The sequence below is a fragment of the Gymnoscopelus braueri genome (genome assembly GCF_963280865.1).
Source record: "Gymnoscopelus braueri genome assembly, chromosome: 9".
In the NCBI taxonomy this organism is placed as follows: Eukaryota; Metazoa; Chordata; class Actinopteri; order Myctophiformes; family Myctophidae; genus Gymnoscopelus; species Gymnoscopelus braueri.
This window is the reverse complement of record NC_137610.1, coordinates 38,283,074-38,297,207: the sequence shown is the minus strand read 5'-3', so window position 1 is coordinate 38,297,207 and position 14,134 is coordinate 38,283,074. Positions and strand designations below refer to the sequence as shown.

At 40.3% G+C, this 14,134-nt stretch overlaps 1 protein-coding gene across 1 annotated transcript in view; it reads left to right on the top strand.

Annotated features, from left to right (window-relative positions):
- st3gal2 (ST3 beta-galactoside alpha-2,3-sialyltransferase 2) overlaps nt 1-14,134 on the top strand; it is a gene marked incomplete at its 5' end in the record, with an annotated part of 31,580 nt that extends 17,446 nt beyond the window's left edge. Inside the window, 4 exons of the mRNA XM_080438163.1 lie at nt 5,901-6,080; nt 6,526-6,571; nt 8,451-8,570; nt 9,392-14,134. Coding sequence (XP_080294289.1) covers nt 5,901-6,080; nt 6,526-6,571; nt 8,451-8,570; nt 9,392-9,565 — 520 coding nt within the window. The 3' untranslated portion in view covers nt 9,566-14,134. The remainder of the gene's footprint in view (nt 1-5,900; nt 6,081-6,525; nt 6,572-8,450; nt 8,571-9,391) is intronic.

Below are 14,134 nucleotides of genomic sequence, written 5' to 3'. Positions count from 1 at the left end.
GAAATGTCTGAAGAAAAGTCTACATCGGATTAATGAAGTGTTCTTAAACTGCAGAATTGTTCACATTCACTCAGTTCTAATAATTTGTCCTTGTAAATTGAAAGCACATGGCTATTTATCCCAATTAGGTAAACATCCTGCCAATCCACAAAATAGACCTGTTGGTCTGCATAGCAGGTTCGCTGTGGTCTACTTTTGTCATTTTGTGGGGACAGAGATACAGACAGACCCTGTTCTGGATGGACGGCCCCTTCAGCACCACACTGTAAAAATAGCTTGATGTCAAATCTGAGGCCAAAATGATACAGTATTTTGCCAAACAGAAGAGAGATACTGACCACTGGAGGGGGACAGGCTTTGCTCAGAGTTATTTGAGCCAGACCCGCGCATAGGGGCCATTATTGGAGAGATACCGGTCAGTGGTTTAATCTGCTAGGCCATCTTCTATCTCAGAATCAGACAGGAAGCTCTTTTATTTTATGGTACATTTTATCTAAAACATTCAGCTGTACCATGGACCATGTGACACATCAACGCCAGTCTGTAAAAACTAAAGGCAGGTGATTATTTTTGTGAATAACTGCTGTTCTCTTCTTCAACATGTGTTTAAAAAGCGTCACTTAAAAAAGAACTATAAATTATCACACTGTAAAAGTCAGATTAATTTAAAGCTACATTATTTAAAAACACGCTATTACTTGCTGTCAGACTTGTTGTGTCTGAGGCAGAAGTGGTACACCATGCGATGCTGTGCAAGACGTAGGCCATCATTATCATCATTAAGATGCCCAAAGATGATAAAAATGCAAAACTCCTTCTCAGCTTTTCTCTTTATCCACCCACACCTTCCCTGTTTTGTAAAGCAGATTGCCACCTGCTGTTTCTAAACACATTCAGTGTCCTTTTAAGATGCCAATGGTGCGCTGATGGTGAAGTACGTCCATGCTGCTGATTGAAGGACACCTCCTGCTGAGGGGTATCATTAACCAGGGGGCCAGGACAGATCCTCGATCTCCTAATAAAACGAGTTATTGTAGAAATAGAAGCCCACTGTTGCTAGAATGTATAATTACTAATGAGCTGTGCGTCTCCAGCAGCTCCTTTTATGTGCCTTGAACAAGGAGCTGCTGGATACGCACGGCTCATTGAACGGGTTTGGAAAAACTGTTTTGTAAAATGTGTTGAGTTTAAGAGTTGTGTGCACGATGTGAATCACTGGCTTCTTTCAAAACTAGCCTGAAAAAACATATATCAGGAGACCACAAGGGGAGGTAAATGCAATTTCCCATAGAAAGGAGGTGTCATTCACTGCCAACGTTTTTCCATTTTCTCTTTTGTACATATAGTGTTTTTTTGTATTTGTTGATGACATGTATTATTGTGTTATTTTTTATGTTGATGGATTGAATACATAGGACCACAATGGAAACAAGTCCCCAGGACTTTTTGGTGTTATCCTTTTAGCCTTAATGTCTGACTCTACCTCGTGCTGTTTACATTTCTGACTAATGAAGTATTCAATCGATCAATCAACCTCCTGGAAAGCAGGAGACAGCGCTCAGAAGGTGGTTCTGGGGGTCGCACGAGTTGTACATTCATAATAATAATAAATAATAATACATTTTATTTTCATTCACAAGGAATTTCAGAGTGCCATTTATGCCATTTATGGAGTGGTTTTGCTCGCGGTTGAGATACGGGAACGGATCTGAATAGGGTGCCTGGGCCTAGGCTACACGTATATGGATCTTTTACTAAACGGATATTTTAGTCCTCCGTTTTTAAAAAGAATCCCTGGCCACATGACAAAGATTTTAAAAAATCCCTGTCCACACGTAGACGCAGAAACGCATTGATCAGCTGCAAGTTTCAATTTTATATCAGATTTTATATTTACATTTTATATATGAGGGGCCAAATACATATAGCCTATACATATTTTTAATCACATGTTAAGGCCCAATACTGCAATAGATGCATTATTTTAATAGCATCACCACTGAGCATACGTGAACATAAACGAAAACAACATTATCAGGGCGCAGCTGCAGCGCAAACAGTAGCCATGGTTCACATGACGCTGAGTCCTTGGTTTATAGTGGTGTTCAATTTGTTTTACATTGCCAACTCTCACATGTACATAAACGTTCAGATTTCAAATATAAAGTGCTTACCCCTGAGCCACGGATGTTACAAGGTGATCCGGACCGCGATAAGTACCCGTATCTCCCGTATTGTTCAATAAAAAGCATTTTAATCCCATCGCCGGCCATTTTCTTTTCTTTTTTTCCTTTTTTTGGTAATGTATCAGAGTGCAATACACCCCCCAACCATTAGTGTCGCATTGTTGAAAGCATCGGAGAAAATTTGGAGAAAATGGCCGGCGATCGGATTAAAATGCTTTTTATTGAACAATACGGGAGATACGGGTACTTATCGCGGTCCGGATCGCCTTGTAACGTCCGTGGCTCAGGGGTAAGCACTTTATATTTGAAATCTGAACGTTTATGTACATGTGAGAGTTGGCAATGTAAAAAAAAATCGAACACCACCATAAAGCAGGGACTCTAAGCACCATGACTGTCATGGTATGACAGTCATGTTTCAGGGCTACGCAAACAGATGAGTTTTACTTCATCAATTCATTCCATCGTCCCAAAACTCCCCGCCCCACGCACCTTTTGAGCGGGCCAACCGCGGCCGCTCCATGGTCGCTGGATTTTGACCCGGGGCGATTGTGTTTTAGGACGACAGACCCCACATTCAACCCGTGTGCGTGCCGTGTGTGCTACTCGGCGCAGAGAAAGAGGGTTTTCATCACACAGTGAATGAGCTACTTTTCCCACCACTGTCTTATTATTAATTATGACATTATTTTGCCATAAATGAGCGTGCCTTGTTTCATAGACTGTAAGTGTTGCTCTCTCTCTCTCTTCATTTATTATTATAATGACCATGAGCGGTCTGGTGTTTATGTATTATTATATTATTTATTATTATAATGACCATGTGCGAATGCGGGATGACGTCATCGTTTCTCAAAATCTCCGGATTACATGTCCACACAGATCCACTGAAACGCATGTTTTGGAAAACCTTCACTTATTTATCCGTTTACAAAAATATCCGTTTTAGCGGCCAAAAACACAGTTTGCGTGTGGCTGAAAGGCCCAAACGCAGACAAAAATGTGCGTTTAGAAAAAGTTCCATGTACGTGTAGCCTAAGCCTTAATGTGCACGTGCGTGTTGAGTAGACCAGTACTGGAATGGAAACCTCCGTTGACTGGGACCTGTTCTGCTGCTGTATTGGGGAATTCTATGTATTGTGTGGCTAGTTGAGTTATTCCATCCACGACTCACAGAAGAGCGTGGCCGATGGATGCCTTTGGTATGCCTACAATGTCTCCTAGCACCCTCTGAAATGTCCCAGTGGCTAAAAAGCCCAAGGTGGAAAGTACAGGTTTAGACCGTTCTGGATGGCTCCGCAGTGCTGGCTCCAAAACTATTGCAAAGCTCTATGAGGACAGCTCTTGGTAGCCTAAAGAGGTACTCTTTACTCTCTTCAAATAGATCTGCATGGTCCTGGAAGATAAGCTCTCTCCTCAGGGCCTGATCTGCAACTTCTTACAGCAGCAGTAAGTGCAGAAGTAGGCCTACTTTGTGCCTATAAATAACGTGACTTGGATGTCTACGACCACATGTGGGAACAGACATGGGCCAATTGAACAGATGGAGGTACAGTACTGCTGCAGGATGGCCCCATTAAAATAATTTATGTGAACTGAAGTGTTAATGTAGTGTTTATTTGTTTTAAAAGATCATAATGCTTTGTAAAATATTGAAAATAACTATATTATTATTATATATTATAAGAAAATATTATAAATGATAAACATATTGTTATTTAAATCCTATATTATACAACTGTAGAATTGAAGAAAACAGCCAATTATTTTGCACAAACATGTCAACACTCAAATGTACTTAAAGGAGGAGTTCACCCAAAAAATTACTTATTTTCTATCAATTGCACACCCTATGAAACCTTGAATCCATGGATTCTTTTTTGTTTTTGTCGCATTCTTAAGCTAATAATTTGATTCCCGTCTCCTACCGGCTAATGTATCCGGTAGGAGACACAAAGTAGATTATTTGTGTCTCCTACCGGAAATACACACGGTCATCAAATTATTGTCTTAGGAATGCCACAAAAACTAAAATAAATCCATGAAATCAAGGCTTCATGGTGTGTGTAATTGATAGAAAATACGTAATTTTTTGGGTGAACTCCTCCTTTAACTCTTTCAGTGCCAAGAGTATTTTCATAAAGTACTCCCCCAGTGCCAGCAATTTCCTTTTTTTAAATTTTTAAATTTTGTAATTTTTCATTCAAATAAATGATCTGATTGGGTTTTTAAACCCATAATACAGTTCTACCAGTAGAGAGCAACAAATCGACACATTGATGATCTCGCTGGCTCACTCGCCCCCTCCCAAACAGGCTCACGTCATATCCGGTCATAACCGGATGTTGACATTTTTGACAATCGTTGATCGGGCTAAATTACGATGTGATACACGACTACGATGACTGATCGTCACCCAGACCAAAGAGAGTAGACGTGGACCTCTCCGTTTGTTTTTTATACCGTGTGAAAAACCGTGACTTTCCCTATTCTGGCCGAAAATGATCGCGGGAAAGAAATTAGAACCGGAAACGGAATCTGCGTCATGAAACCGGAACCCAATGAGTCTGAAGGAGTCAGGAAGCGAAAGTGATCATGAAAAATAAACAGCATAGCGCGACCACAGTCAAAAGTAAAAACTCGGGATTTCTCGTGCTGGCACTGAGGGTACTCGGGAAAAACTCGGGATATCTCGGGGCGTGGCACTGAGAGAGTTAAGTGTGCTCTTGAGTGTTCATAAATCCTGTTCTTCCCTAAGAACAAATAAATGATGTCAATAATGTCAGAATCCTCTTGGGTACTTACTGCGCAAGTGGGTTTTAACTTTTAAGATGACATTTCTTCTTAAGAACGGTTGGTGAATGAGGCCCAATAATTTAGAAAAGAAAAAAACAGACTAATTACAGCTACACTGACAAAGATCATCACTGAAGAGACTTACAAAGATTAACAAGCTATCAAAGACATCATTACTGTTTGCCTACTAAAGGAATGCAGAGATGTGATGAGGGCAGGGCTGCAAAAGAGAACAACAGGGAGAAAGAGGGAGGACAAGCCAGCAGCTGGGAGTTGTCTAAACCTGTGTGTGTGTGTGTGTGTGTGTGTGTGTGCGTGTGCGTGTGCGTGTGCGTGTGCGTGTGTGTGTGTGCGCGCGCGTGCGTGCGTGCGTGTGTGTGTGTAATGAAAGCAGCAGGCATTGTGCTTGTATTGAAGACCTGTATAGGCAGTATCTCATCTCTTTGGTTTGGCTCGGTGTTCTGTTTCTCTGACTCTTTGCATTTGTCCATTTGTCAGTCACCCTGTTCATGCTGATATTGATCTGTCAGTCAGTGGTCTCTATCTCGGCTGCTGTTAGATCAAGACCAGAATGGTGCTTCTTGGCCCCTGACTGGCACTAGGAAGAGGGACCACATGTCCCCCTCTTCTCTGGTTGTCTGTCAAATACAGAATTGAGTATACAGTTCTTATTATACATTTTCAAAGCACTACCGGATTGGCATCAAAAATGTATGTATGTATGTATGTATGTATGTATGTATGTATGTATGTATGTATGTATGTATGTATGTATGTATGTATGTATGTATGTATGTATGTATGTATGTATGTATGTATGTATGTATGTATGTATGTATGTACTGTATGCCTATCACTCCACCTGATCAACTACATGTACAGTATCTGTGGTTCATAATCTCTCTGTCTCTCTCGTAGGATAAACCTGGCCCCTACAGTAGGCTATGAGGAGGACGTGGGCAGCCATACAACACACCACTTCATGTATCCGGAGAGCGCCAAGAACCTGGCAGCCAATGTCAGCTTTGTCCTCGTTCCTTTTAAAACGCTGGATCTGCTTTGGATCACCAGTGCCCTGTCCACTGGCCAGATTCGATTGTGAGAGAACACACCGACACGGACATGGGCAGCGAGCATGTAGATATACTGTATAATGCATACCAAAAAAAAAGACACATTGTCAAGGCACACGCACACAATTGTGAAGGGATAAACATGGTACCACACTCGTGCACAGTAAAAGCATACGATTAGGAAACATGTCGTACATTCAAGCACCAGTGAAGAAACATTTGGGCACGCATTCTTTCAGACATATAAGACACAGAAAAGCATGCATAAGCAGTTGTTTGATTGATGCTCAGCTCCGAGAACCCAGGGAACCAGACAGCGGGAACAGTCAGTCATCCCTCATTCAGTTTAAATTTACAACCACACAGCAATCACATAGAGTACTGGCTCAATGTCACTCTCTCTCTCTCTCTCTCTCCCTCTCTCTCTTTGTTACCTTCTCCCTCTCCCTATTTCACTTTTCCTCTCTCAGTACCTATGCTCCGGTGAAGCAGTTTCTCCGTGTGGACAAAGACAAGGTATAATGTATACCTACTGTATGCAATACATACTATATTTTGTATATGTACTTCTAGGGCTGAACAGTTGGTCAAAAAATACAAATCACAATATGAACTACTGCAATTTTCAAATTGTAGAGGCTACAGTTCATTGCAATTAGACAGGGGGTCCAAAATGTACTTTTAAACAAGGTATTCTAGTGCTTTGGGTAATATTTGCTCCAGAAAGTCATTGAGTACAGTACATTATCTTTTTTTTTTAATGCAGTTGAGGGCACAGATTAATTTAAGAAGTCTTGCCGAAAAAGATGCAGAAAATATTCTTTTATGAACGAAATTCAAACATCCATGACTTCATCAATGCAACATGAATATTATCCAGGGGGTTTATCTCCTGAAAATATGATTTAATAAAATAGGGAAATCTGGTGAACATGCAGTAACACCGGTATGGTCCTTTAAATATCAGTTTATATGTTGACAGTATCTGGTGTTGTGGTTATACTGTAAACCAGTAAAACTGTAATTGAAGTTTGACTAAAAAAGATTATCGCAAAAAATCACAATTAAATATTTTCGCATAGGTCAACCCTAATATGCACTGCACTGTATGTCTATATACTATTACTATTATTACTATTATTACTTTTCCCAAATCTTTTCTCTATGTTAGTCACACACACACACACACACACACACACACACACACACACACACACACACACACACACACACACACACACACACACACACACACACACACACACACACACACACACACACACACACACACACACACACAGTACAGTAGAACTATGAACACATACTGTAGTGACCATGCTTTGCTGAAATCATATCATCTGTTCCCTCTAGTTTATGAAGGATCATAATCCCTCCCTTTGTTTTTAAACACTCTTCTGCTTGCTTTTTAATCCATGAAAATAAATATACCCAAACTAATCTCTGCCACCAATAGATTTGGCCTGTTTAAAAGTTGAAAACGTCACTGGAACAAAACCCCCAAATAGATTTAATCCACCAGCACCAGTGCCATGTAGAAAACCTATTAGTCAAGGACTCAGTATTACTCAAGTAATAGGGAAGCGAATACATTTTGTAATTACTTGAAGGTTTGAAGTTGTTGAGGTCACATATTTTAGTCTAGTAGTCCAGTGATGCAATTCAATGTAAAGTAACAAAACCCTTGTAAAATCTACTCAAGGGTAAAAGGACCCTTGGACACTGCAGAGGTTTTAAACACTTCAACTCCCAATTTAAGGTTCAGGACAGTTCAGAAACCTACAGTAACTACCAATGATGATGGGGATTCCAAGCTAATAGAAACTATAGCCATTCTCATGTAAAGTTAGCATGCGGAAAATAGAAACCATTGTTGTTGCATTAATTAAAACAAATTAACGTTTGAAATCTTATTTGAAATGACCAAACCTGCCTATAGATATCACTGGTAGGCATATTTCTAAACTGTCCACAACCGTTCTCTGAGACACAGGGCATGTAAACAAAAAAAGGGCATTAGTGAAGACCAATTATATGAAGATAGGTTGAAAATGGGTGGAGTGGTCCTTTAAGGAGTAGTTATCAATCATATCTTCTAGCCAGCTGAGTAATGGCCTTTTGGAATGCCTGGGATTGGTTTAACAAACATAAAATCTATGGTGGGTGGGGTGGGGGTGTAGGTGCGGAGAAAGAAACTTTCCCACTGGTGAGATTAGAATTAATTCCCTAGCTCTGCTGGAGCACAGGATAGGTTTGAGATAAATTGAAATGCTAATTCATAATTACCCAAATTTGGCTCTGCGTAGCTCAGATTAAAACATATTGTAAATACCAGTTATTAAATGTTTGTGTGTCTGTGTTTGTGTATTCCATCCAGGTCCAGATCTTCAACCCAGCATTTTTCAAGTACATCCATGATCACTGGACCAAACATCATGGACGTTACCCCTCCACTGGCATGCTGGTGTTGTTCTTTGCTTTGCACGTCTGTGACGAGGTTAGTAACACTTCAGTTTGTCTTGGTTCAATTCAATTAGTTGAGCTTTATCTGCATTAACTGATTAAACCCTATATACTTGACCGGAGTACCCCAGGGGTCTATACCTGACCCACTCCTTCTTTCCCCTTGATCGCTTTGCCAAAAATAGAAAAAAATAAAATATATAAAGAATAAAAGCTCATAACGCGTGTGCTGTGAGCTTGTAGATCTGCTATTGTTGCTGAAACTGGAAAGTTCTAGAAACTAGAACATTCACAAAATGTTAAAAAATATTCATTTAATAATATAATAATAATAATAATAATAATAATAATAATAATAATAATACATTATTTGTCACTGCACATTTTGAGATACTTTTCTGTCCACTGCATTTACCCATCCTAACTATTAGGAGCAGTGGGTGCTATTAAATTAAGTAGTGGGTGCAGAGTGAGCAGTAGAAGCTTTTCTACCATTCATCTATGGTCGCCATATACATGTGAAAAGTATTCAGGGTTTTAATTCCATGGCATACTGGCAGCATGCGCCTGAAATTTGCTGCTGATCGCCCCAGTGGTTTGCGAGATTAGCTGAGGACACTCAGACAGGGAAAAAACATAATTCCCCCCGTTGCCTTCGGCCTGGTGGAGATACAATACAAATTTAATAATATTGAAGAATGATTTCTCTTTATTTCTTTCATTCACACACACATCTGTCCATACTTTTTTGCGGTTACACAATACATAATGCATGAAGACTCATTCGCACGCACACACACAAACACATCACGCTCATCTCGACCTAATTTTCTCCTTTCCATCCTGCTTCTGTAGGTGAATGTGTTTGGTTTCGGGGCAGACAGTCGGGGTAACTGGCACCACTACTGGGAGCAGAACCGCTACTCTGGAGAGTTCCGCATAACTGGCGTCCACGATGCAGACTACGAAGCCCAAATCATCCAGCGTTTGGCCAAGGCTGGCAAAATCACTGTATTCCGTGGAAAGTAGCCAACACGTCACCTCAAATACCTTAGATTTCATGTTAGAATGCTGGCTTGGCTCTGGGATGCTATACAGTAGATGCGGCTTAGAGTGCATTGTATATTCTTCCTTTCACTTTGCAGCAGTTTGTGAACTAAAGTAAAGAAATTAAGTGGAGAGAGGAGCAATACAAACTGCTGCTGCATAAATGGAATCTGTGCCAAGCGAAAGAGAAGTTGTATCTTTTAAACGTTCAACTGGTAGTGAAAAGTGTTACAGCAGAGAGATCCCTAATTATCTTACCTGGGGAAGAGTCTAACAGCCACAGCTTTGATGGGAGAATACACTTTTGGAGCCACAAAAATTGAAAACAGCTGTTCCAAATGTCTTTCATTACTGTGGCACATAAAAGTCTGGGGGAAAAGGTGGAGGGAGGCCTGGTGAATAGATCTATAAATCAGCAATTAAAAGCATTTCCATTCAGGAGTGCTAAAACGATAACCTAGGTGGTTATCGTTTTAGCAGGGGGAGGAAAAATCACCACACTGCCTCGTTTTAACCGAGGAATGCACTGAAACCACTAAAGAGCGGAGTGCTGTGAGCAACTGAACTGAAGGTATAGGTAGCTATACTGCTACACTGGCTTGCTCACACCAAGGATATCGCATCTTGATACATTGATAGCAGCATTGCCAGCAGGCCCTCCAAAGGAAATCAATACACAGAGGAAAACACTGCATTTGCTACTGAAAAGGACACAGAAAGCAGGTGCTGGATCAGCTGTCACTGAGGCCATTGTTTTACAGTCATGTGTAATGTGTGAATGGCAGACTATGACAATGGCATCGTTAAAATCTAAGCTGGAGTTGTGGATGTTGGTGAGCAGCAGGGACTCGGTGAACTGAACATCTGCCAACATACAGTATGGGCAGTTGGGCACATAAAGGTCAGGGCTGAAGCTCCCCTTCCCTCCCCTGCCTATGCATTACTTTATTATGCATCCCTTGCAGGTACTTTGCCCTGGACAAAGAAAGAGTTGTGCAAGATCAACACAAATGTAACTTTTTTTGTTTTGTTTTATCAAAACGTAAAAGTAACACATTGAGATAATAAAGGCTCCAAACAATGACATTCTTTGTGCAACTGTACTGGTTTGTAAAATAGAGGTCTTTGCCCACGCTGGTCTTTATCCTCTGCTCTGTTCAGTATTCTGCACGGTGCCACAGAGACACTCTTGCCCTGGCTGTTTTCACTTGCAGGAGGCTAACTGCAACCCTAGCTGGCGTCTCAGCCACCAATAGAGCCAAACCCTACCACATGTCTGCATCCTGTCAGAGTCTATCCGGCCGCCTAAGACTGTAGTAACAAGGCCAAGATTCCCTCTCCTGGGATCCCTTGTCAGATGCTGCCAAGGCTTCACCGCAGGTATATAACAATACAACCACGTCCCCCACAGATCCACATCCACAGTTAAACGTCTGAGCTGAGAATGCTTTGTTTTCTGGACCAGAATTCAGTCGGTCTGGCAAGGTTATGACTGAGGAAGACGGGAGAGAATAGAGTGCCTGGACGTGAGACTGGTTTGCTGCTGCATTTTAAGATGGATGGAAATAAAAGACACCTAACCAAAGGAGGAACATCATCTTCTACTTTTTGCCACTCTTCAACCTGAACTTTGCTTACCCAGCTACTTAGTTTGGGCATTTCTCTTTGGCAGCCCTAAAACTGCAAATTGAATGACTCCTAACATACTATACCATTACCACTTGTAGAGTGAAGATTTGATTGGTTAATTTTATATGCCGCTCTAAGCCTAAAGCCTAGACTATCATACTCTGGATTTACACTTGTTGCTCAGATCAGGATTTTTTTCTTTCTATTCTGTAGTTATATATTTACAAAAAGATACATGATGTGACCCCCAGTGTTTGTTTAAAATCATCAAACCAATACCTAGTGCACTTAAATCAGCTACTTACATTTTCACATAGACACAAAAGACGTTCATGATGGAATCACACAGTTTCACACAAGTAGAGGGAAAACATGAAAATTAAAAAATCGCTTTGAGTGTCAGTTGTAAATCCATCCGAAAAGGGCATGAGAGTTGTTCAAGAAGAGCATGCTTGTGGCTTATAAGCAAGTGTTACTATAAGTGGAGTAAACAATGCCTATGAGGTGTTATTGTTTTGTGTATGCCACTAAGTCCTAGTGGTGTTATAAGACTATGTTCAAAAGTGTAAAAGAATGAGCAATCAGGCTGTGTGGTCTAAAATCTGTGGTCTAAAGAGGGAATGTTAGAGTACAAAATGTTTATGAGCCAAGAGTGCTAGAGCAGTGGTTCTCAACCTGTGGTGGACTGTGAGGGTAATGATAATAATATCTCAAATATATTTACTGTAGCGCTTTTGTAAGTACCCAAAGAGGCTTGGTACTGCAAGTGGGTCCCCAAATAATTGGCAAAACACTAAGATTTAAATGATAATATAAAACATTTATACAAATAATGTATTTTCTTGAAACCCTTGAAAAAAAATGTTTTCATAGTGATACTGTACCAATAAGAACTACAGTATGTATTGTGTTAGTTCCATTGATACAAGCCAGAATAGAATTGATCATTAAAATAAACATGCTCTGAAAATAGCACATAGTTCATGTTAAGTGGTCAGATGGGTGGGCCGCAAACGTTTTCACGATTTTCAAGTGGGCTTTGATCCAGAAAAGGTTGAGAACCACTGTGCTAGCGGAAACGTGAGAAACATGAGCATTGGTGTTGTGAAATAGCATCAGCTTAAGATCAAAATGTCTAGCTTGAAGCACATCGTTCACATTGTAATTACATGAGTCATTACTAAAGGTGAGACCTACAGGGATACAACCACATAACATTAGGAGGCTGTTGTTATTAACAATGATTTAATAGTTTTTGCTTGTGTTTTTAACCATGATTTTAGCTGGCTAACAATCCTGCTAAATAATTGAGTAGACAAACACATACTGTACATTCAAATGACTGGACTTGATGTTTGAATGGCAGTCAACAGTAATGGGTCCTACTGGTGATGAAGAGATATGTATTTCCACTGTTCAGATCAGCTCCATCAGGATGTGTAATATTGTATTATCTACAGTATATTGTATAACCACACGTTGACCCTTAACATAATCGTCACTGTATTTCATCTGCTTTCAATATTTTGTATCTTGTTTTGCACATAATGGCATTTATAGGATGCTTTTGCATTGAGCTGGACTCATTTTGAAAATCAGACTGGCTGACTCCAGTAATGTATATAGATTGTGTCATATCTCTCTCTCTCTCTCTCTCTCTCTCTCTCACACACACACACACACACACACACACACACACACACACACGCAAAGTCATGCTTTTGTGCCTTGTCCTGCTTCTGGACGCAGTTCTCCTACAGCTTGCCCCATCAGCAACACACACCTGCTACCTTAGCTTTTTCTTAGTCTGCAGAAACACACACACAAACACACACACACACACACACACACACACACACACACACACACACACACACTTCGGCCTGGCTGAGAGCTGTGCCTTGACTGCCTTCTGAGTTGTACACACCAACACACAGATACATACACAGATACAAACATATTTCTTTCACAAGAAGTATAGTTGTCTCAAATAGTTAACTTCTTACTGCTTTGTACACAAACATTGTTATCCACACACAGAAAGCTGTAGGCGCATGAAGGGGATGAAACCTCAGAATGCAATGTGACTCGTTATGAATTGGTGCTAGGCCATTTGCTACTAAATATATCTATATATTTTTAAGACGTTTATACTTAACTGGGTACCACAAAACAGAGTACAATGTGAAAGGAATCTTGAAGATGGGAGAAAGGCTCAAAGGTCACACAACAGATTCAGACACCACAAGTACACAGTATCTGCCTTCTTCCCCCACAAAGACGCAGGGACTGTCCAATTGCTACTTAAAAAAGAAAAGCTTCAACTTTCTGTGTGATTTCAGAACTGCTATGGAACACACAACAGTAATGATAGTGATGAGTTAAGAGTGTTTCAGTCACATGAAACACTTCTAAGTGCAGTTTTGGCAGGTAATCATCATTTTACTGGAATGGACAGGACATTATGTTCTATACTTGCAGAGAATGATAACATAAATAATCCTGAATGATATATCTTCACCAATCGACACAATTTAATGCTGCATCCAGTAAAAAAAAACATACCAGCTTCTGTGTATACTCAGAGCTACATACAGTATGGCCATGGGCAGGGTTAATCATAACATCATGTACACAATACAGCTGTACACAGGAGTTGTCATACAGTTTCTCTCACTACAGGTTAAATGGAATTGCAGTAGGTTTTTTTTATTCTCGAGAACCTCCAAAAACACCTTGTATGACTATAAAAAGCATATTTTGTCAAGAGTTTGAAAGTAGGCAAATTGACTTTCTTGGAATGTAATGTTAAAAACAAATCAGGGTGTATATCATTTTGATATCCCGCCATTACAATGACAAACCGCAGACAGTGGGGCTTACAGTCATAAATGTGAGAATCAATAAAACCAATAAATAAGC